The sequence below is a fragment of the Triturus cristatus genome, chromosome 1_2 (assembly GCF_964204655.1).
Source record: "Triturus cristatus chromosome 1_2, aTriCri1.1, whole genome shotgun sequence".
Taxonomy (NCBI): domain Eukaryota; kingdom Metazoa; phylum Chordata; class Amphibia; order Caudata; family Salamandridae; genus Triturus; species Triturus cristatus.
Genome location: NC_140580.1, coordinates 638026683 through 638052281, shown reverse-complemented (window position 1 = coordinate 638052281; position 25599 = coordinate 638026683). Strand labels below are relative to the sequence as shown.

At 42.6% G+C, this 25599-nt stretch overlaps 1 protein-coding gene across 1 annotated transcript in view; it reads right to left on the bottom strand.

The window, feature by feature from the left end:
• SNCG (synuclein gamma) overlaps nucleotides 1–25599 on the bottom strand; it is a 181542-nt gene that overhangs the window by 113552 nt on the left and 42391 nt on the right. The window contains exon 2 of the mRNA XM_085607597.1: nucleotides 4504–4545. Coding sequence (XP_085463723.1) covers nucleotides 4504–4545 — 42 coding nt within the window. The remainder of the gene's footprint in view (nucleotides 1–4503; nucleotides 4546–25599) is intronic.

Sequence of the window (25599 nt, the reverse complement as noted above, 5' to 3'; positions counted from 1 at the left end):
GCATTAACCTCTGACGGTCAAGAATACTGTGCAAAATCTGGAGGTAATAAATAGTAGGAAAAATAGAAATTCCCCTTGGAAACCAGATATCAGACACATTCACTCTCGGACTTACTCACACTGTATCTTAACAATACATAAACTAATAGCTGAGATTGAATAAGGCCAACCCTATAGACTGATATACCACCAAAATCAAGATTTAGCATCAACGGATTATTTAATTTCCTAAAAAGGAACACGTTATATCACAATTCAGTTTTGGTGATCAAAGACATATAAAAAAAGGTATAAAATTAATACATAGCATGCAATATGCGATAAAATCAATATGTGCAGATTTTTAAAAAAAAATTGAAATATATACAGAGACAAGAAAGAAGAGAAAAAGTCCTAACGGGGAACCCTTTTTGCACAGTTCTAAGAAAGCTGTTGCATTGACTGATCCAGCAATTTACTTCAAGTTCATATCCTTGTGAATATTGAAATCTATTCATTCCAGTGATTCCTCGTGGTTGGATTCAGGAGTGCTCAGCGTCGACACGTTTCGGTGGTAAGCACCTTTATTAAAAAAACACCCTCCTCAGGACACAAAGATAAGGGATTTTTTCTCCCTCCTCGGAATACTAACAATGTCTATGATCACTCTTAGTGTTGTGTAACCAGTATATAAAAACGATAATGTTAGAACCTGTGGCTTTTTTCAATACAGACACAACCTCACCACAACTCAGGAAGAGTATTATTTCATTATACTCCCAAGCATCACTTATGTCCTGTCTTACACAGGGAATGTGTTTCTCCTGTACAACTACAATTGTACCACTGCCGCAATCTGGAGAGAGGAGTAGTTAGTAGTCGTATGGCTTCTCTTTCTACTATCAAGCAGTAGCTTTTGGTTCCTGGTTGCAGTCTCACGCCCGAGAATCAATTGTCAGGATTGTGTGATATTTAATCTCTTTACATCGGCGCATCTGCGTCCATTTCGTTACAGGGATAACAAATACCCTGTAAGGGTAATCATGCGTGATGCGAGAGGAGGTGAACTACATAGGCCATGAAAATGGTCAAAACAGGTGGATACCAGGTTAACAAACATTTTTTACATTAAACAGATTGGCACAATACTCTAAGCCTCGTTCACGAGTGACCCAGGGGGGCAGCCACTATTTACTGCACCCGATAAAATCCAACTCCACAGACTTCAGAATTTAACACATTGCACTTATTCCAAGTTTTAGTAGGTATAAGGTGCAGACTTGTGTACATACTACCCTAAAATCTGCATTTTTGTCTAGATCAATTACAGAAGGTTTGACCTGCTGAATATACTGAAACGTGCAGTTAACATCAGACAAATCGAAATTCCGCCCATGCGCAAACTTGGGTTGGAAAACTCCGGCCTACTCATGATCAGGACCTAAATGAGTTATGTCTGTGTTGCCACCACAAAGTTTTCTTTTTAGGTCTGACATTAGACAAGATCTGTTTTTTAATTTTACTGAAATTGTGTACATAATATAATTTCATAGGAAGGCTTTTAACCAACACTCTTCATCCAGTTATCTGTTTTTGCGTCCTTCACATACTTCTTCCACCCATCACAGAATTTAGCATTGGGTCAATGGATCAGCCCACTTCGACCAATGGCAAACTTCACTGTGAGTGATGGTATTTTGCTCTTTCATACAAGGCATCTGCAAAGAAAGAAGTTCCCTTCAGTATCAGGGACTACAAGGGAAATATGTGCTTTTCGAGGCCAAAAATTATTTTTGCTTTTAGTCAATATTTTTATATATTGTTGAGAGCACAGCAGCTTCCCCAATAATAAATATTTCCAAAAATCATAGCAAAATAAAACAAAGCCATAAACCAAATGGCTTGCCAGCCCTCTTGGCTTTGCCAGTGCTTATTTATAGTTTGGTGGCAGGTTCACCATGTAACTAGGGTGACAGAGGCACCCCCATAGCTGCTTCAGCTGCAGCCCACCTGCCAAATCAACAGCTTACAGGTGAATCAGATGCTTTTTTTCACCAAAACTGCTCCTGTCAACATAGCAAGAACAGTTGTGTGAAAACAAATAATGCTGGCTAGACCACTGTGCTTTCGTAGCCTGGTGGTGCAGTCTGCAGTTTTTTGTCTGTTTTCTAAAGAAAAATCCCAAAGCAGTGGAGCAGTTGGGGAAAAATCAACGTCCCTGACATGTTGGGAGTTTTTTGCCAGTACATGGTGGACATTTTTGCTGCTTTCCTACCTGGTGCCACCATGATGTTGATGGTAGTTGTGAACAGCAGAAGAAGTGGCTGACTTGACATTGGGAACTTCTCTCTAAATGCATAATTTTTTAATACAATCTAACTGATCAACTCGACTGTGCACAACATTACTTTGGAAAGGAAGCTCTGTGCCCTACATGCTACACAAAATGGAGTGCTAATTAAGTGATGAAGCCCTTAATCGCCCTCTGTGCAGGACCGTCGGGGCATTTTCTTTTTTGAATGAGTAGTGGGTCTGTTCCCTTCTAAGCCATTAATTATCAATTTTTATATAAAGTTACATAGACTAAGGGCCAGATTATGATGTGGCGGACCACAGGACTGCCAAAATTGTGGTGGCGGTCCGACCACTGCCAGACTGGGGGACTGCCTGCAGTATTCCGACTGCCTGCAGTATTCCGACTGCAACAGTCGGCATGTATGCCACACCGTGCAGGAAGGTGCAGGCGGCACTCTGAGAGTGGCGGTCTGCCTGTTAGGCTCTTTTATGAGCCTGACAGATCACCACTCTCAGATCACCAGAGGACCGCCGCCAGACCAGAAACAAACTCCTGATCTGACGAGCGGTCTCACCACGGGTTTGGCCTGTGAAACTGCCAAGCTCGTCATTAGGCCCTTAGTATAAAAGCAACTTACTTTTACTGTAATCTAACAACTTAAGCCACAGTTATAGGAGTGATCTAAGTGCAAGAAGCAAAATATACACACAACCAGCCATGTCTCTGGAGTCCCGGCAAATTAGGCTGATGCCGGCGCTGCCTAATGCCCTGGATGCTGAATACCAAGACTATCAAGGTTCCATCCCATGTCTTTCTTCTTACCACCTTCCACTTCATGTCTTCTTATCACTCTCTGTGAGGCTTTATTTCTCCCTTCTTATGCCTTTTATCAATCCTCCCTGTCTATACACTGTGATCAAAATCTGATGATGAAAATTAAGTCCCTGTCCTCAAAAATGAGGGTGAGTTGCTATCACCTGCAATCACCTGCACAGATTAAACACTGGGAAGGAGTTCTTAGTGCTATTGTAAGACATTTCTGATACTAGGTGATCTATTGAGAAGGATGGACTCTTATTCATGGATTTATTCATTCACTCACATGTACTGTGCATAAGACTTACAAAATCACCTCGAGGTGCATAAGGGTTCTATAGTATTCCATTGCCACATTTGGTGATGCAATAACATGGAAACTGTTAGGGCAACTAAGGAGATGAGTTGGATGTTACATTTGCAAAGATTTAGCTCAATAGTTGGAACTCTAGGTAGATGGTGGTGTTTACCATTTACCTGCATAGTTTAGTGAAGAGATGGTCAATAAACATAAATGTTTAACTTGGCACTGTTGCTGTGTTTTGTTTGTCAGTTTGTTCCTGGGGAAATGATGGCTGGAGCCATAACGTTCTGTTGGAGGTTGGATGCAGTAAGAGGGGGTGTTGCCACAGAAAATGTGCAGGATGGCAAGCTGGCGAAGTATGAAAAACCTTGGACAAAAAGCATGTTGCACACCTTAAAGGCCGCTCCACATCCAATGGTAGTCTGATGAGGGTTTTAATTGTACCTCCTTCAAACTGCCAGGGGTTTGGTCATGCCCAGCTGGGTGTGACACAACACCACATATTTTGAGTTTGGAGATGGGATTGCCTGAAAAGCAGAGGGAAATTACAGATTCTAGTATGGATCCTACTGATTACAATGTATTTTTCCTGATACGGAATGTAGGCGGTGGGGACATATCTATCACAGTTTGAGTTGGTGGAATGATGCAGGAACTAAATGTTTTTTAATTTATATCCAAGGTTTTCCTTTCCAGCTGTATCTTCAGTCTTGGGCAGGAGGGACGGATTGTGATGGTGGCCTTCACATTTTGGACAGCTGTGCAGGCTTTGTGTCACTATATTTTAGTTGAAATATTGCATCAACTTTATTTCCTAGTACTTCTTTGTCAAGTAAGGCGTACAAATTTACTTCATATCCATTTTCCTCGACAATGTAGTGGTAAAGCAGGGGTGACATAGTTTTGTAAGCCAATATTTCTACCACGATATCGTGGTAGAACAGTTTGAAGAATAAAGGGCTTGTCTGCATATAACAGTAAGATTGGGATCATGCTGCAAAGAGTCTAATGCACTCCTTTAAAATTCTCATTGACCAAACGTTTGGGCATTTCATCAATGCCCTATCCTCGAAGTAGTTGGCAGTACATTTTGTGATTCTGTGCTTACCTGTGCTCACGCTGTGCACTACACCCTCTTTGGTTTTGGTACCTGTGAAAGGAAAAGATACGCACAGTCATCAGCAATTAATTCGTCAAATCATCTCTAAGAGCAGTTTCGAACACACTCAGATTTGGACAACTAGCATGACAGGAGAGACAGGAAGGCGAGGAGTTGAGTTTATCAAACAGGCTTCCCTTTCGAGGTAATTACCACGCCTCTGGCCATTCCCTGATTCATGATGCTGATCACCAATGCTTCACAAACAACTCTTTTCAGAATGACATGCAGAGTGGCTGCCTGGCACATTGGTTACATTTGGCGGTGTCCCCAAAACGTCAGGGCCTCTTAAAGGCAGGTAGGTCAAAGGAGGTGTTGGTCACTATCAGACATTGACTCTCCCTAGCCCTTGCAGCCCTTCAAAGAACTGGCTGTCATTTAATCTCATGATGTCTCAGCTAGATCAATCAACTTACAGTCTCACTTCAGAGTGGGGGAGTTCACACAGCACCCTGTCCATGACTTTACTCCTCCACTTCTAGTTCTATGTGTGTTCACTTCCTCCCCCAATACCCAGCACCACTTCCCTACTGCCACGAAGACCAAAAAGCCTGAAGGAAATGTTGCATTTTGGAGGATCTTACCACTATCAAATGGGTAGCTAAGATGTTTACATTCTTATCAGTGTTGCCTTAATACCTAATTGTGCCAACAGGCAATGTTACATTCGAATAAAGGACAGGGGCTGCTGCTGTAGACCCCTCAAGACAAAATGAACTCAGCTGCACAGGTTGCCTTTGTCAATCAAGCATGGGTTGGCCATCCTATTGAATAACAGGCAAAGCAATAAGTAACCTTCCTTTCGCTCTCTCTTACTAGTTCTCTTGCCTCCCACTTTTCTCTCTCTCTTCAAATTCTCTCTGATTACTGTTCCTTATCTCTCTTTCTTGTCTCTCTTTCTCTTATTCATTCTCTTCTTCTCTCTCACCATCCGTCTCTGTTTCTCTGTCTCTCTCTTTCTCTAAACAATTCAAAAACATCCCAGAAGCGGTATCATCACTTAAGGAGTCAAATCCAAATTAATATTATATATATTTCCTAAGAATTTAGGGGCATATCAGCAACAGACGGCGATAAATATCGCAAAGCGCGCTTAGCGCTTTTATATTTATCGCCGTCTATCGCTGGAAATTATCGCCCGGTTAGCACGTTATTAACAACGCGTTACTCCAGGGTGATAATATTCCAGCGATATCCAGGGAAATGGTCCAACATCGCTGGAAAACCAGCGATATTGCACTCAAAAAGGCGATAGCCTTGGTGATACGACCCTGTGGTTGTATCACCACAATCCACCTCCCATGTTAGGTATGCCTTAGTCAGGAATTTAACAGACGTTAAATTCCTGCGTTGAGGCATAGTTAACGCGAGGATTATTATCGCTAAGGCTCTTTGCTGATATGGTGAAGCTGCCTTAGCGATAATTTCCCATGTAGTTTTCCCAGCCACGCCTACTTTGCATCTCATTAGCGACGTTTATCGCTGAAATGCCAGGCATTGGGAATTCGGCAGCTAACATGCGCTAATGCATGTTAGTGCCGCCTTGATGATAGGGCGTTAAAATGTTTGCCGCTTTAGCGCCAAAAAGGGCAGCTAAAGCGGTGATAATTCCCTTGATGATATGCCCCTTTGAGATCTGCAATCTTAGCATATCTAAAACCGGGCCTGTGCCAAACATGTGAGCTAAATCCACGCGTGAGTTTAACATTGTGGACAGTTAACCCTCCTCCGCCCACCCCCGCCCCTCCCCCATTTTGAAATTTTTGCTGGAGTAAAATATAAGTCAAAGATTGTCTTGTAACTGTGATTGCAGCCCAAAGAGCACAGAATCGTACAGCTTAACTCCAGAGAATCATGAAAGATATATTCATATAGCCCAAGCTTTTCTCACTTAGCATTATACTTCTCAAGATCATCTGGTGCCCGTTTACAGAATTGATTATATATTACACCAAAAGAGAGTTTGTCTACCCCAAGGACAAGGTCCAAGAGTGGTGTCCTCTCCCAACCCGCCAATCTACCAGTTTTTTACGTAAAAAGCTGCAAATTTGCAGATATAAAAAAAAAAAACTCCTTTTGATTCAGATAAAATGTAGTCCTTAGTTCCTCAAATGACTCAAACCTCTGATCTTGGAAGAGATCCTCTAGTCTACATAACCCACATGTTTCCCATCCAGCCAAACAAGCATCCTGAAATATTTCTGGAAGTGAGGGTTTTTTGTATCAGAGTATACCAGTTCCATCTACTAATTCTAAACTACTTTCTCAGATAAGCCCAGTTCTTTTAGGCCGCTCCCAACACCTTGAACCTAACTTTCTTGTAATAGCTGGGTTCTGTCTTCGAAAACATACATAGTTGCCCAGTGTTTGTAGCTACATACATCTTGAGCCATTAAGATTAAGATCCCCACAGATGATCTAGGGGGCTAGCTAGATTGGTAATTCTCAAGCTAGAAAATCCAGTATCATCAAGGACCGCTCCATACACCGTGCATAGAGTAAAAAAACACTTACCATGTCGCCACTTCGCAATAACCCACCGCCCATATCTGTCAACTTTACTACATATACAATCTCCCACCCCTCTTCAGGCTAAAGTTGCTTCCCCTTTAGTTTTAGTACCTTGGATGGTGTTTGCAAATAATTTTACGCCATCATGCCTCCTTACATTTATTACTTTTTTGTATGTTTTGGTTGTTCAAGAACATTATGAGTATAACTGGTGCAATAACTGATTGAGATCATCTGGATGTGTGTACAAGTGAAATTCTATGTGCACACATAATTATGGTCATCTATTGCTCATAGAGGATCGCTGCTACCTGCAAAGAACGAGCCCATCCCCTACTTCTGCCTCTGCTGGTATTTGTTTCCAGCGGTGTCAGGAGCGAACATACAAGGTTTGTCAGCAGTAAAGTAATGTTAATGAGTACCTGGTCATCTGAATTTTGGCAGTGACCACTGCATTGTGTTCTGACCAGAAAACCTTCTCATGCTCCTCGCTGAGAAGGAAAATGGTGCCCCAGCCTAATTTACTGGACACTGTGAATCTGAAGGATGCACTATCTTTGATTGACAATGAAATCTATCCCATCTGCCTGAACATGGACATAGAGGCTGGAGCTTTCCTACAGCTTGCTGAATATCCTTTGAACTTAGGACTAAATGGATCCTGCTCCTGTTGGTGCTTTCAGAATTCGGACTTGGTTGCTTCACCTTTCTGGCTTTCTTGGAACAAGCCTGGTAGGCCCAGCAAAAGCTCGGGTGGACCTTACTGTCTGGAATCCTCCAGCTAGCCCAAGAATTACAGAGATGCAGACATAATGCCATGAAGCACTCTTTACCCCTAAGCAAAGACCAGAAGAGGGCTTCCCAAGAAACTTACAAGTACAAGTGTGGGTCAGTTGAGTGGTGACTGTGTCAGCGGAGCACACACTTTCTCTGCACCAACTTTCATAATTTTCTGTTTTCTTCAATTATCCTACAATGTTGCATTTAAACAGGTAACACGTCTTGTCAGCTATACAGATCATGAGAAGTCTGGGAGATGCTATTTGCGTTAGTCAAAGTCAAAGAGATCTATTAAGTGCACACATCACTCAAGGGTCTCATGGCGCTCGGTAAAACTCCTGTAAGAGCTGAAGGCCAATTGAACAGAGAGGGCATTTATAGGAGATCAAATAGCCACGTTTTTAATTCCCTGTGGAACAGCTTGTGGTCTTTGATAGTGTGGAGCGCTAATGGAAGTTTATTCCAAAAAGCGGGAGCCAGGTAGGAGAAAGAACTACCAGCATTCCTGGTGGTACAGTTCCTACAAGGGGCAGAGAGAAATGTGGTACTTGATCTAAGCGTCCTATTGGGCTGATACCAGCGGAGTTTTTTGGCAAAGTATCTTGGCCCATTCCCGTACCTGTTCTTGTGTACCAGACAGAGGACCTTGAAACTGATTCGTTTCCTGGTGGGGAGCCAGTGGAGAGTGTTCAGACTGAACGCAGATGGAGACCTCGATGGGAGGTTTAGTACCAGCCTAGCAGCAGTATTGTGCAAGACTTGGAGTCTGGAATAGAGCTCCTCATTAATCAGACCCCCCCAGGATTTAGCGGCATGGATTAGCAAATTTAGCGGCACAAATATGGAAATATAGCGACACAAATATGGAAATTTAGCAGAATTTTTTACAGCACTTTATTTTACTCATAATCATTCATTTTCAGCCTTAAATCAATGGAAACTGTTTTAGCAGAGTATTCCACTTTGAATAGGCAACCTGGGATATGGAACAGAGGAAGCAGCCCACAGGTGAAGGCTCCCCTTCTTCTTCCTCACACCCACCAGGCATTTCCGCTCTGCCCAACTGGCCCTGGCCACCACCCCACGGGTCCACAAGTCCACAGCTGGAGGAAGATCCTTCTGCTACCTTGCTGAGTGGGCTTGGAAATCCCTGACTCTATATCCCAGCCAATCACCGTCTCTGCCTCAATTGAGGAAAGATCTCAAGACCTTGCTCTTCGAATGAACCGCAGATCCACTCCCCCCACTAAGCACCTTGAGACCCTAATGGGTGAGTAGTCGTGCTTTACAATTGACTGATTGATTGATTGTTTCAATTTCCCTGTAACTTGCATTTCTTACATGAGGCTTGGAATGCATAATTTTCTAAGCCTCACTTTCAGCCCTGAGCCCAGCACCTCCAGTTTTTGTCTGCAGCTTTCTTATTTGCTGATACAGGGGACATTGCAGCAGCTGAAGACTGCCAGCAACAATATACTACCTTGGCAGCAGCTGCATCTTTCTGGTAGGATGCAGCGGGCTATGATATACAAAAGCAGAACTTTACTCTGGCAGAACCCGCCAGTTACTAATGTTTTTATAAGGCTAGGTATCCCTACATAAGATGACGACCATACTCTGCGGGGCTTACCCATTCATGTGTACATCCAACAGGAGCTGCCCCTTCAATTTTCAGCCGGTGTCATGCTCACAGAAGGCTGTCAGTTTGGTTGGTAGAGTGTGTTGGGTACTTGTGAGTGGCTCTTGGGGCACACTCATTGTGAGACAAACGGCAGCTGCTGAGCCAGGAAGTCTGGCAGTCAGGGAGCAGTTGCTGCCATCCTCAGCATGGCCCTGCTCTGCTTGTTGGGCCTTGTCACCGTCAGCAAGCGGAGTATAAAGGGCACCGTGGGCTATATGTGTGGTTACGTGGGTTATTCTCTGCTGCCGTGTCAATTCGCTTTCAGTTTGAGCTGAAGGTGTCGCACAATTAGAAAAAAAGTATTAAGGTTGACCCTGTCAGCAGTTTTGCAGCATCAACCAGACCAGGGACTGAGCTGCGTTTGTTATGCGTGGACAAAGGAGAGCGAACAACGCAGTTTCTTACAGTTATTGCAGGCAAAGTTTGCTCCTGTACCTGCATCAAGTCCCTGGCTCTGCCTTGGTGCTGTTTGACTGAGGATCCCAAGATGAATTGTAAACCAGGGAATGTCACTTATAGTTTTTGCTTGGGATGCAAGGTATGGATAAGTTACTCCTCATGCAGCTCATTTTTAGCTAATATAGGGTATGGAACCTGCAAATCTGGGGTCATCCCTGACCCGCAGCTCACTACAAACCTGTTATAAGTTGCAACAAAACCCTATTCATCAAACACGAGCTGACTACAGCAACAAAGGGGCCATGGGATGCAAGGGCAATGTTTTGGTCAAGGGTCAGCTGAATCCTCCCTGCCCTTCATGGAGATCTCTATTACCAGTGTGTACATACATCAGTGCACACACATGTAACGGGACAAAGCACTCACATAGGCACAGCACCTAAACGTCTATGGCGAGGTACCTCATGTGGTACAGAACTAGCCATACAACCGGGGCATAGCAAAGATGAGTAGCTTCCCTCTGCTCCACGGAAACCAGAGGCGTATCATTAACATCTTCTACAACCATTTTGGCACCATTCCACACCTCCTCCTCCCCCACCCCATGCACACACACTTCGACCTATTCTGTCCCACCAAATTCACCTGCCAACATTACACTATTCTGAAAATTCTACAATGTTTTTGCTATTCGTGACTGTTCACTTTAAGCCCTGAGCCCCGCCCCTGGTTTTGCATGCAGCGGCGCCGCAATAATCTTCCACAATTAATACTTTGTTTTCATTATTAGGCAGACTCACCTTCCTAACAGCAGCAGGCACTCATGAGACTCTCTCACAAGTCTCATGTCAGTGTATATTGCCAACATTTATTCAGAATCGATCAGAAGCTCACTCTAGACGCTCACGCCAACACCACTGCTGGCACCTGCTATTATATTCTAGGTCTACTTAGAAGAATTTTTCCCCTGCTACCCCCATCCACTAACAAAATGCTGATGCAAGCCCTGATACTAAATAAAATAGACTATTGTAACGCTCTGCTTCTATCGTCCAATGAAGCCTTCCTTAACAAGCTACAAGTTGTGCAGAACACGGCTGCCCGCCTGGTAGCGGGCGCCCCTCCTAGAACCCCCTCTATTCCCCTTCTCAAAAAACTCCACTGGCTCCCTGTGAGAAAGCGAGTGAAATTCAAGATAGGCTGCATTGTCTTCAAGGTCTTAAATGACCTAGGCCCTTCCTATCTTTCTAGCATGCTAACTAAGTACACCCCCTCACGATCTCTTAGATCGGGTTCTAAACTCCTACTCTGCACCCCTAGAATTAAAAAAGCGCGCAGTGGTGGCAAAGCTTTCACCCACCTTGCCCCTGCTTTTTGGAATGAACTGCCTCTTCAACTTCGCTACTGTTCGACCTTTTCGCAGTTCAGGAAACTTCTTAAAACTCACCTCTTCTAGCCCTATGATTTGACTGTTCAGGATTACCGTCCAAGCGCAGAGATACCCCCTTGGGTGATTCAGCGCTATATAAACCAATAAACTTCAAACTTCACTATGCACTGCAGTGCCAGTCCCCGTCAGTCTAAACAGGTTGCACTGTCCATATACAATAGGCAGCAGAAATCCAATCACTGTAAGTGCAACGCTTCACTAACATGCAAAATCCTTAAGTGGAGTGAGACTAGTACCTTGTGCTGCACAAGTCTTTGAAATGACCCAGGCTAAAAGTGTTTGATCCAATTAGGAAGCCCCCTAAAATCATGTCCTCCTCTGCATTATGAGACTCTGTCACTGCCTACGTGTATAAGTCTGTACAGCAAATGTAGCAGAAAACCGAACAGTATTCACACACTTCATACTTTCTGGTTCACTACAATGAACCGGGCAGTAGATCAGATGCTGCCTCCACCTCACAGAAGTGTATGGACAGCAGGTGACCTGATTGAGGGGAGAAGAGTTTAATGGGGAGTTGTTCTCGATGCCCCTGTGGGGGCGGAACATCATCAACTACGGGAACAGGTCCAGGGGTTGTACATTGCCGATTTCGCTGTCACTTTTTTAAAAATTGCGGCATTTTTTACAAAAGTGCCGATTTCGCAATCACTTTTGTAAAAATCGCGGCATTTAAAAAAAATATATGACTTATATGGTTTTTCATGGATAACTGGTTGTCAATCTTCACTCCAAGGTTCTGCACCATAGGCTTAGGGATAGGGCAGGGACCAAGGTTCTGAGGCCACCAGTCGTTCGACCAGAATTTGTGTGCCTTACCAAAAAGGATGACATCTGTCTTACTACCAGAGTCGGAGATGGTTGATAGGCATCCAATTATCAATGTGGGTCATACAATTTTTGAATCGGAGCCTCATGTCGGTAGGGTTGGGGCAAAGCAGGAGTAACTGGGTGCCGTCAGCATACAACACCACATCAAACCTGTAGGACCTGATCACTTTGACCAAAGGTGTCACGTAAAGATTGAAAAGCATGGGACTTAGGATGGATCCCTGGGGGACTCCCATTTTCACCGACCAACTACGGAAACCAGGGTGCTCAATTGTACGGTGGAGGTTTGATCAGTTAGGTCGTTTCTAAGCCAATCTAGGGCTGACTCCCATCTCCAAGAGCTGTTGTTCTAAAATACTATGGGATATGGTGTCGAAAGCGGCTGATAGGTACCCAACAGGACAAGGATTGCTGACTGACCGTTGTCCTGGGCAAATCTTATATTGTCACCAACCTCCACCAGTGAGGTTTCAGTGCTATGGGCAGCCCTAAACCCTGATTGTGAAGGATGCAACACTCCATGGCTCTCCAAATGGGTAGTTAGTTGCTTGTTGATCAAGGACTCGAGTACCTTTCCAAAAGAAGGAAGCAAAGAAATTGGGTGATAATTACTGGGTTTCTTTGGGTCAGCAGAAGGTTTTTTCAGAATGGATCTAACCCTTGCTGCTTTCCATCTGACAAGGACCGTTGCTTGAGCTAAGGACATGTTAAATAGATCGGTGAGGTTCTTGAGGTGTGCTTGCCTCCATATCTGTGGGTAAGACAGGGGCCACCCCGCCCATTATCACCGAAGTTTGTTTATGAGCTCTGCCCTAAATTCATTAAATTATAAAAAAGAGAGTGTTAATTCTCAAATCACAGCCATTAACCACATAACGTCAAGTGAAGTCCTCCGATTAATAAAAGAAAATAAGGGTCCAGAAGGAAGACTTTAAAAGTTAGAAAATCCTACAGTGAGTCTGTTTGCCCTCTATCCTCTTCATGCAAATTTCATTAAGGCAAGCGTTAAACCGGGCCGGGACCCCCGTCGCTATGGGTTGTACAAAGATATATGTCAGGATATGGCCTACAAATATCAGACTCAAATAGTGTGTCCTAAATATCGTTTGCTAAAAAATCGTCCCTCTCGGTGTAGATTCTTTATCACTAACTTCAATTGAGCCATATTTGTGTATACGTTATTTAGGACACAACATTTGTGCCAGGAAATATTTTAGTATCATAGCATGTAGAGAAAACGACAGTGTGATCATTTCACTGTTGGTGTTCTGTTGAGGAATGGGAAGGACGTCATCTACAAAAAAACACCTTTGTGAGCTGTGCGATTTTTTTGCGAGTTATGCCTTTTGTGTTGATCTCAAACTTATACTTTCAGGAGCAGTTTTGGAATATATGTGCTGATTGTCAGGAACAATCTGGGCGCAGAGCTTACAACCAACCAGTGATACACACATGCCATGACTGCCTACAGCGAGGAGTCAGTGCGCTGGCATGCACTGTAGGCCTCTTTGGTATGCAGGCTTCAGACTGCTTCACCCAGTAGGGCTATTGATACTGTTGAGTCATTGTTGGTACACACCTCATACCTGACCAATTTTCTGCGATCACACTGACCCAAGGGGATGTGAGTTTCACTTGGCACACACCCCACTCTGCCTGGCATGTGGGTGTCTAATGGGCCCATAAAGACTGAGTGTTTCACTGTGTACACTCCCTAAAAATTCCCAGACCAATGTTGTTGTTCAAGTCCATGCATCTAATTATTTACCTGTGTACACACCTTGCGCCAAACTGACAGTAATTGAATCCAGGTGACAGCAAACTCATCCAGCACCTTACTAATATACAGAGGCACATGTAATGCCATGGGCTCTTGAGTTTTCATATCACGTGGTTGGTAATCATTTTAAATGTCTCTTGTTCTTTTGTTTCTGTGATGAGAGGTTTCCGGGTGGCTCCGGGGTGGTTCAGGAGTTGCAGGAGAACCAAAAAGATCCCGAAGTTTTGCTAAATTCATCGATGGGCAGATCGTAAATTCTATGGATTTACCACTCAATATATATTCATAACAATCAAGTATGGAAGAATTATACAAGGTCATTCAGTACTGCAAGGGACATGGAAATCTTAATTCCATGTAAGTGAATTGGGTTGTTAAGGGTTGCGGTAATGAGTCTTACAATTGGCCATAAAAACTCACTTTGACTCTCAAAGGGGCTGCTTCAAAGTTGCAGTCGAGCTGTGACCTTGAAGGGGAGCATTCAATGGTAGAGTTGTGGTTCTGAGATCACACGGTAATGCGTGTGGGGTTAAGGAGAACAGGAAAAATAGAAGAAATGTATTCACAGAAAGGCCTGTAAATGCGTGCAACATCCTCGCAGTGGCAATAGTGGTGGAATACTAGGGGTCACTGTAATTATGAGGCAAAGGAAAACCAAATTATGCTTCAGGTTTGACTACATTTTGCTGCAAGAAAATGCAAATTATAAAGCTCTAAACCACAGGTAATTGAATTTGTTTTCTGGCCATATACTCGTCTATTCGGTGAGATAGAACTTCCCAAAATGGCCTGGTATGTGGGCCCCAGTAGGGATTATAAAAAAGAATAAAATTTTAACTTTCGAAGGTTTTTTAATCCCTAGTGAGACCCAAGTACCCGAACATCCCCAGATACAAGAATTGTGTTCTCCATGTGACAGAAATCAGAACATTTCTGATAAAATACAAATCAAACATGGGGAACATTTAGATAAGTGAACTCAAGGTTTGGGATGCCCCAAACCTGCGTGATGCACAGCTAAAGACACTAAGGTCTCAATGAATTTCCAATGATTTTCAATCGATGTAAAAGCTGCTTAAAAACAAGCTGAACCACAATTTCAATGAAAATTAAATTCAATGATCTTGTATCCTCCATTAATTCTGAAAATACAATGTGCATTACACAAACACAATTAAATCCTCATAGGTTCGTAATGCAATGTCATACGAGACTCATTATTTCAATTATACAAAAACGTGAAGTACACATTTCAAAATAAATCCCAATGCATTTCGGGTTGTGATAAACCCTTCTTCAGGGGGTCAGTGGAGAAGTGTGGCTCAATGATTAGAGCGGCAGACCCTGATGCAGAGGTCTAACCCGGGACCAGGGTTCAATTCCCCGCCTCGGCGGGTCTTGGGCTCAAAAATTCCACGGACCTGATAATTCTCGCCTCGGTGCCATTCCAATCATGGAGTCCCACTCTGCAACTCTGGGCAATAGCTTGCTTAATCTCCACAACGGCCCCCACAACGCTAAGGATGCCTGGCCTCCACCTTGGGGGTGCCCAGGAGTGGACGCCTCATAGGGAAAGCCAGGATGGGTTCCACAGCGGTATTCGTACAAGCGCCTTGAGACCCTTGCGGGTGAGTAGTGCGCTATACAAGTATCAATTTACAATTTACAATTTAACATAGTAGTGAAGATGGTATGTTTGTGGAAGTCCTACGTTCGAAACTACAACATAAATGAAAATATCTCATGAGTGTCAATGTATTGTACAATTCGAGATGTCTAAAGTAGGATTTGCACTCAAAGTGAAGGAGATGCTCCCGCTTAGCCGCATGCACCAACGGAAATGTGTGAAAAGTGCGCAGTGCAAACATGATTCCTCCATGCATCTAAAGTGAACCATCGAACCGGAAAAGAATCCTGCTCGTGAAAAGAAACCGTGAGTACGTGATCATACAAGAGCTAGAAATCGTTATTTGTCTAACATGCTTACCCGACTGAAAACAGAATACTGGTAGCAGGGTTTCTCTAAAAAGACAAAGTGATAAGAGCGTGTGAAATCTAAAGTGAGTTACCTAACAATCTAGGAATGTAACGCTAAGAAAATAACAGACAAGGAAGAAAACCGAACTCGCTACACTTAAGAAGTCGAGGCTTACCGATAAGTGTGAGTATAAAGCGTCTAAGCTGGAAAAGATGTAAACCAAAAAGAACCGTCAGTACTCCTACCCTGGAACCTGAACGGTGAAAAACAACAGTTAAAAAAAACTTTAACAAAAAGCTCACCTCTGATATTATCATGGTTTGCCTTCCTCTGCTACTCTCATTCGCCACCTCCTGCGTGTGTAAAAACGTGTAAGCGTATCCAATGTTTAAAGAGCCGGAAGTGAAAGAGGTGAAGCACTTTAAAAAAAACAAGGAAACTTTATTGTCAGTCCAACCTTTGGACAACGTGATGGTATGACAACGCAGATACAAAAAACTTGTATCTATTTATTAAGTCACCACACATATAATAGCGATTTTTTGCCCTATGTGCTCACTTAATCTTAGCCAGCGAGATTCAATCTGATGATATAGAACATAAAAACTAGTTGTGATGTGACATAGTAAACATCCTGATATGTCCTGGACAAGTCCTCAATAAAATTCCACACGGCAAACCCCGTTGGAATAAACAAATGCTAATGTGCATGTGCCTATCGTGGTGGTGGGCTGTCACAAGACTAAAGAAAAGAAAAAGAGAAAAGAAAAAGGAAAAGAGGGCGGGGGCAAATCCTGTACAGATCAATATGTTCTAAGAAAATCTATGTACAATAGTGTTGTAAATATACAATGTGGTTAACAGGCATATTCATCTCGTGAGTTTAAGGACTTTCATAGAAAACATAAGAGTTCATAATGGTCATTGAGCCCTCCAGGGATCACCATGCCTAAATACTTGATCCAAAAGGTCTCTCTGCGTGCTAAGGCTGTATGATGATCTATGCTTGGAGTTAAATCAATTTTTTCTAAAATGGTAAACCTCAACTGGAGAATTGTATGTGATGAGTTCACCCAATGTGCTGCCAGACATTAATTTAGATTCCTGTTTCGAATCATGCTTTTGTGTTCCACGATTCGTGTTTTTATTTTCCTTGAAGTTCTGCCTACATAAACAAGCCCGCTACACTCTCAGTATTGCAATCTGATGTTTGTCGCAAGGAGATCTTTTTGCCGGTATGTGGATGAGCGAAAGTGTTGCCAGGAATGATGTTGCTACACTGTCCACAATTATAGCATTTCCTCATTCCTTTATGACATTGTTTTGCTGAAAGATGTCGTGGTTTCAGAAGTTCCCTTAGATTCTTAGATCTATTGTATGCAAATAAAGGTTGATCTTGAAACAGACCAACAAAGTTCACTTCTAGTTCAACGATTTCCCAGCTTTTCCTGATAATGGTTTTAATTTGCGTAGATTGTACTGAGTGTTTTAAGATGAATACTTCACGTTTACTTGAGGGTTTCCTCGTCTTCAGTAGTAAGTCTTCACGTTTTTTTTGGGCGACAGTTCTTACTGCTTCTGTCAACACATCATCTGGATAACCTCTTTCCTTATACCTGTTGAGTTGTTCCTCAATGAGAAGCTCACTTAGTGAATGATCAGTAGTTATTTTTTTGATCCTGGTGAATTGCGATACTGGTAAATGTCTCTTAAGTGAGTGTGGATGTGTGCTTGTGTAGTGTAACGCGTTATTCACATCTGTAGGCTTTCTGCACACTGCTGCTTGTAGACCTGTAGCAGTCTTCTGAATTTCAATGTCTAAAACATTTATTTTTTTGGACTGAATATCATGGGTGAACTGTATCCTGGGATTGCATAAATTTAGTTCATGGATGCATGTCTCCAACGTTGTTTTGGTTCCTCTCCAAATCACGAGTATGTCATCAATAGTAACGTAAAAAGAGAACAGCATTTTCACGCCAAATCGGATTCTGTAGGATGTGCTGGTACTCGAAATGTGCCATAAAAGTATTGGCGTAAGATGGAGCCCCGAGAAATCCCATTGATGTACCTGTTTTCTATAAATAATATCGATCTTTCCAAACAAAATAACTATGGTACAGAGAAAAGTGTAGTAGTTCCAGTAAAAATATGCCTGTATCAGGTGCTGTTGAAGATTGTAGTAGTCTCCATTCCACCGCGTCTAGACCTTCATTATGGGCAATGGATGTGTATAAGGCAACCACGTCAATGGTGCAGAGTAAGATGTCTTCCTCAAAATGATGTCGGATGGTTTCTAGTTTCAAAAGACAATCTGTTGTGTCCTTGACATATGTTTCCCACGATTGTACGAGTGGTTGTAGATGGTAGTCTAAATATTGTCCAATAGGTTCATGTATTGACCCGCATCTTGCTACTGTCGGTCGAAATGGCGGGTTAGTTGCATTCTTATGTACTTTGGGAGCCTGTATATATGCGGTATCTTCGGAGTTTCAATATATAGGAACTTTCTGGTGTTCTCTGTGATTAAGCCATTGTCCACTCCTTTTTGCAATATGGACCCCAAAAGATCCCTAAAATCTCTCATCGGGTCAGTATCCAACTGGATGTAAGTTTCGATGTTATTAACATGATTGTTAACACTGTGCTCGTAGAATTCAGTGTCGAGAATGACCAGGGCTCCCCCTTTGTCCGCTGGTTGAAATGTTATTTCCTTATCTTGTTTTAATGCATTGAGGATGCGTAGTTCTTTCATGGATAAGTTTGTATGCCTAGGTTTTGTGTATTTGATTTGTTCCAAATCTTTCTTGACCAGAATCTCAAAGCTATCTAGAGTCTTATGTGACAAGGGAGGCATGAATTTACTCTTAGGATGGAAAGGTTCTGGTGGTTTATCTTGCTCCTCCTGTGATGTATTCATAGAGAAAAACCATTTCAATCTCAGCTTCCGCATAAATCTGAAAAGTGCTATTTCAGTCTCCAAAGTATTCGACGTATATGTAGGAACATATGATGTACCTTTGTTCAATACCCTTATTTCCTCTGCACTCAAACTCCTTTTTGAGATATTCATTACGAGGGAACTTGCTTCTTGAGGGTTCTCTGCGGTCTGCCTGTTTCTGTAGTCTTTTTTGGTTTGTCCCCTGCGGATACGTTGTCTTGTTGTGTGGTGCCTTTGTCTGGTGGTAAATTTGAGGATTGGCCCTCGGCCAAAAAAGACGGTTTCGTTGCCGAAGTTGTTGCTGTTTCTTCTGTCTGTCTACTAGTGTGTTCTGTGACAGTTGTTACAGGTGGTCGTTATAGAGACAGTTCCTGATCATTGACTACACTTTCTTCCGATGAGGTATTACCTGGTTTTCTGAAAAATCGTTTTTGGGTGTAGGATTCAGCCCATGAATACACCTCATCTAGTTTATAGTAAATTGTGACCCGTCTGAATTTCTTGATTTTCCGCTCATGGACCTCTCTGGCATGTACCTCAAGTCTGCTTCTAAGAACTTCTCCCAGTCCTCCTGCTCCATACATCCGGTAATTTCATCTTTCAATTTACTAATTTCCTGTGAAAGTTCTATAAGTATGGCTGATGTTTCTTCAATAATCAGGAGAATTAAATCCAGAGAACATTTATTTAATATGGCGTACCATCGTGCCATGAATGTTTTGTTGAATTTAAAGAGCATGGGTTTTAGGGAAATCCTCAATCCCCTGGGGATGTGCTTTACCTTGTGGTACTCAATGAGTGTGGTGGCGTAGAGACGTTGGTTGATCTCTTTTCTCATGGTGTATTCAAGTTGACGCAATAATTGGGTTGTAGTTCCTGCGGTGGTACTAAATGTTCGTACTTCATTAATCAATGAGTAAATTGACTCTGCATCATCAGTAGAGTATGCTTTAGTGTCGGCCTGGTTTGTGGTGAGGTCAGCGATATCTTTAAAGGACATGTTTTTCAGTGGGTGCTGGTCTAAAAAGTGGGCTCAATGTCAAAATGTTATCTGAATGGATGGACCTGCACACCTGTATGAATATTCTTTTGTGCGTTTGAAGCAGTGTTACTTAGTTTTTGACTGCTTATCGGCGTGCTATCACGTTGTGGGGTTTAGCCCAAACCCCTTTGTGGGGGATGCCCCAAACCTGCGTGATGCACAGCTAAAGACACTAAGGTCTCAATGAATTTCCAATGATTTTCAATAGGTTCGTAATGCAATGTCATACGAGACTCATTATTTCAATTATACAAAAACGTGAAGTACACATTTCAAAATAAATCCCAATGCATTTCGAGTTGTGATAAAACCTTCTTCAGGGGTTATTTAACATAGTAGTGAAGATGGTATGTTTGAGGAAGTCCTCCGTTCGGCACTACAACAAAAATGAAAATATCTCATGAGTGTCAATGTATTGTACAATTTAGATAAAACAGGATTGAGAAAAGGGGTTTCATTAAATATTAAATTATATTTACCTTTGTTTATTTTGATAGTGGCAAGATGGTGTGTCCTCCCAGAGATGTCCTGGTAGTGGGTAGAATTTCTATGGGAATCTTTTTGTATAAAGGAGTCTCTCTGATTTTTCTAGGCTGCCCCTTAGTGGTGGCAAGAGGTGACTACTTCTACATGTAGATATCTGCTTGCAAACTTGCAGCTTCTGTGAAATAATTAAATTTACTGCTGATTTTTAAAAAGTTATAACCATCCGTAATTGAGTGCTCACCGCAACTCAGTCAAATATAACATTTGGATTGTGGGTAACAACAATTGTTATTTGCACACTCTCTATTCCTTCTGTGCTGGCCTGTACCTCCAGTGTGAGCATCTCAATATGCAGTCTTTCCCCTAGACTGTAGTGCCATTCTTTGCCACTTTCTGTCTTTTAAGGTTTTAATGGTTAGTTGGCCTTCTTTGAAGCAGTAGGCAACTTTCTATTTGGAGATTGCACCTGTTGAACTTTCTGAGGAAACCAGGTGAATTTTGAAAAGATGGATGCTTCACTGGTGGAAAGGAGGGGTCCACAGCTCAATTGATGGTCAATTTTCTTCAAACACGAACTACACACCCTTGACCCTTTTGTAAGATATTAAGAGGCAACCCTTTGACAACTTCAAATGTTGAGGTTCTAGATCTGACTGTCCCCTTCCCTCTTGGTTGGACCTCCAACCTCCTCAATTGAATACCCACAGAAGAATACATACTACTTTTCATACGCTACAACCTTCAGTAAGCTAAGGAGTCCTCTAGTACAAACGCACAAATGTAATTTCGCCATTAGTCTAAGATACACTAATCATGAAACTCAAGAGAACCCCATGCCTTTAAACACTTATCTCAATGAGCAACAGCCACCTGGGTGTAATGCACATCTGTGTAGATCTTTTTCCAATGTACAGCGTGCCCAGGATATTGTGCCTTCAAGTTTCTTAAACATCTATATGCAGATGTAGGGATGGGTGGTTATAATATTATAGTTGAAATTTTGACTTGCAGCAATACCGGAGTGAGTCTGATTCTTGCCTATACATACTTACATTTATGATATGGTGGTAGTCGATACTGTGGACTTAATAGAGTTGCAGGTCAATATTGTTGTAATTGATTTTGTAACATAAACCATAACGCCCCTTAAATGATGCCAGCACTCTGGAAAAGCAGGAATTAGAGACCTCCTTTCCTTGGCTCCCTTTCTGAAAGGAGAAAGCTCAACTCTTTAATGTCATCTTTCAATTTCTTCAGTCCTGGAGGCATTTTCTTTTAAATAAGTCTTGGGTCTCCTAAAGGCAACATCTTCATTTTTGTGATCTATCATCATGACTTAAATAGCAACAACACATGCCTTTTAAGCAACTGCCTGAGTAGCAAACATTTTGCTACAATCTGAGGGTTTTGGACAGATCATTTCAAGACTTGGAAGTCTGAATAGTGAAATCTCCTACTCCCAGTTTAACCCTCCTAAATTGGGCACAGATGGAACTTCTCCACTAGTATGGAGCATTCTAGATAGACAGTAAAGCATAATTCTGGTGTAAGATGTTTAGGTTACTTTTCATCCAGTATCTTGTGTGTGATGAAATTATATGTTAAATTATCATACGGAAAATGCTACAGACACCTTCATGCTAAATGGAAGTCTGTGCCGTTTAGTATGCTTAAATTTCAGAAACCTTAGTGGGTGAAGTATCCCAATCAAGATTAGCTAGTTTAGGGGTTATATTTCTGATTTAAGGCCTACTCCTACCTCTGTTTTAATGGCAACCTTTAATCCAAATATCCTTTTCTCTTCCTAATGCTATCTGGCACCCATATAAATATTTCCATTTATTTATTTGAACTTGGCCAGGAAGATGACCTTTTCGAACAAACAAAAAACATTTGGAAAGTAAAGAAATTGATACATTAGCATACAAGGAAAGGGAAAATAACACGAAGAAGTAAGGTTCTAATGTAGGTAAAGCATTTAAAATAAGAGACTCTTTCTAGTTTATTGATCTAGTCAGTTAAAGTAGTACATTTTTCTGAACAGTGGTCTGTCTGATACCAGTGGTTTTCCAATCTGCTCGGTACCAAAGAGTTTTATGCAGTGAATGAAAAACTTCTATTTAGCTAAATTCAGCTTTAATCTAAGAAGGTCTGAGTTGTGTCCAGACCACTTTCATTCTCTGAAGGCCATTTGTCTCTTATTCTGAGAGTTTATAGTACATAATCTGCTACTTGTCTTGTTACAAATAAATACCATAGTTCATACTATGTGCAACCTAAGGGTGCATGGGAAGCACCACCTACACTGATTTTCCCCTTCCTCTTTTCTAAAAGTCACTCTCAACTGGACCCTTGGACCTCTGTTGGTCTCATTGAAGACCCAGCTACACATACACATTTGGTGAAACTTCTCAACCATCTCTGCAAGGTTAAATTTACATTATAGTAACAATGTTGGTTAAAATGTATTGTTTTAAACTAGACAAAAACCCACTGAGTTTCACCAGTTATAGTTAACTGAATTAACTCTAGTTCCTGCCCCAGGCCATGCATATTGTTGTCATCAATAATGTAATTTCAGATTAAATCAGTGATGTCATGGATGATATCATAGAATATGTCAAGAGTGATGTACTATGGGAGGTCATAAGTGATGCATAGCAAGTGTGCAAGTTATAATTACTTCAGCAAATTTCAGTGCTTTTCTTTAGTTTAAAGCGTAAAGTTTTAACTGACATTTTCACCTAACTATAGCGTCACTTTAATCTTTCAGTTTTTTAAAAGACATTTTCTGAGTTTGTTTCATGTAATGTAAGATATTATTACCAGACCTTACTATAACTATCACTTTTACATTTGTTTTTTTCTAGTGAATGTCAGAGTTTTTCTAACGTAAAGTAACAATATAAAGGGACGGTAATTTTAAGTAAAGCAGACCTTCTTGCTTTGCCAAAGGATCAGAATGCCAAAATATAAAAGGCATGCCTATTGGCTTTAGCTAAGTGTCAACACATCGATCTATATGAAGCAGACCCATAAGCTTTGCCAAGAAATCAACAAGATAATTTATAAATAACTATAATCCAATATATTTCCATGAACATACATAGCAATGATTAATATTAATTACTGTCTCAAAAATATTTTAAATAAAACATTTTTATTCAATTTGGGATGAGGTCTGAAAGAAGGGCTGCATGCCCCCTCCCCTTAAATATTAATTTACTTTACTGCTGCCCCGGTGGATGAGTCCCAGGGGCCATTCAATGGCACTGGCACCTCCTCCCCTTTACATAAATAGGACACTTCCTGCTGCTCTGGGGAAATGGGGTCCCTAAGGACATTTAATGCCTCGGGGAGGTGTGAAACAAGCCCCCCTTTCAAATTGTAGTGGGGTGACCACCTAGGTACTGCAGTACCGTGGTACAATTTTAAACAAATCTATTTTTGGCCTGCGGGGGTCTTCTGGGACCCCTCCCCGTCACTAATGGTCTGGAACAGTGGTCTCCAACTAGTCGATCGTGAGCTACTAGTAGCTCGCTGACACTCAGTGAGTATCTCACATCTGAACGTCCACTTTAGTGCCCTTTGATGGCTTTCAATAAAAGTAAATGTGGCCTGTCCTTATTGTTGTGTTGATTTTAGGCTTCTTGCAGTACTTGCCCGTCCTCACCCAAACAAGCTGCTAGCATTGGTTGAATTGAACTTAGCTGGTGCGGGGCAGCAGGGTGACTTCATTGCAAAAGCCTGGCACTAGCAGTAATAGACTGGTCACTGGGAACCGATTGGCCTGCCTTCTGCTGTCCCATACTACACTTCTATAATGCACAACCTCTGCGGCCTAGTAGCCCCCTTTCCACCGGAGCCTTGCAAAGTCCAGGAATCCGGTTGGGTTTTGTGTAGCTGCATACTGCATACTGCATACTGCAGCGCAGGTGGTGCAGAGCTTGGCACCGTGCTGCGAAGAGCCCAACAAGTGTTAGGCAGCGGCAGCTACTCCTTTAGGGCAGAGGAGCATCGCCCCACTGCTCTCCGAGCAGTTAAAAAAGGAAAATTAAAATGATAATAACGCAGCATTATTATCATTTTATTTTTCCCACTGCAGTGGCTCAGGTCCTTGCAGGTGGAGGTGGGCTCCATCACGCCAGAGCACTGCAGAGGGTATGAGTGAAGTCCCCTTGGGTCTTTAGGGTCCTTGGGAGCCAACTACCTCTCCTGTCACCTACAGTAAGACCCACACAGCTGGATTGCTGAGAGTCTGTCAAACGCCATGCCCCCTTTCTCCACCACTCTGCTAACACGCATCCTGGCTCACTACTGGTTGGGGGAAGTAGTCCACTTTAGTCCTGAGGCCCTCAGGAGCAATGTGGAATTAATTCCTAACCAGAAGCGTGCCCGGAGGAGCATTTTCAGAGTGGTGGAGAAAAGGGGCGTGGCCTTCAAGTCCTCTCAGCAATCCTGCTGTCTGGGACTTAATGGAGGTAACAAGAGAGTTTGTTGGCCCCCAAAGACCTTCAGCATTCGAGGTGATTTCATTCCCCAACCACCACTATGCCAGGAGGCACGTTTGCAGAGTGGTGCTGATAGGGGCGTGGCCTCCAGCAACTTGCTCGAGTTTTTTTTGTTTATAAAATATTTTTTTTAGGGAAGGGGGCTGCGTAGCCCCCCTTCCCTCAGCCGATTTCGGCCCTCTTTACAATTCTTTTTTTAAATGGGGATATTGCTCCAGGGACACCCATCCCAGGGCATTGTCAACTCGTTGGGGGTCGCAAGGGGAGCCTGAAGGCCCCCGCGGTCCTTGCTAATATGCAGCCCCCCCTGTACAAAAGCAATTCTGCTCCACTTTGTGGAAGCAAGAGCATTTTTAATGCTCTCACTTCCACGAAGCGTAACAGTTTTTGCTATGACTTGGTGGGAGCAAGCCATAGCAAACTGCAATGTCCCAGGGGTGGACACCCCGGGACAATGCTAGCGCTGTCTCTGGGGGGGCAGTGGTCCCCAGGGCCATCTAGGACTCCTGGAGGGGGTAGCATAGCTTCCTCCTTTTTATGAATTAAGCCCTGGGGAGGTGGTGGCCCGGGGCTGCGCAGGAGGGCGGGAACCAGCGGGCATTATTATTTCATATAGCCTCGGGGAGGTGGTGGTCCCAGAAGCTGCGTGGGGGCT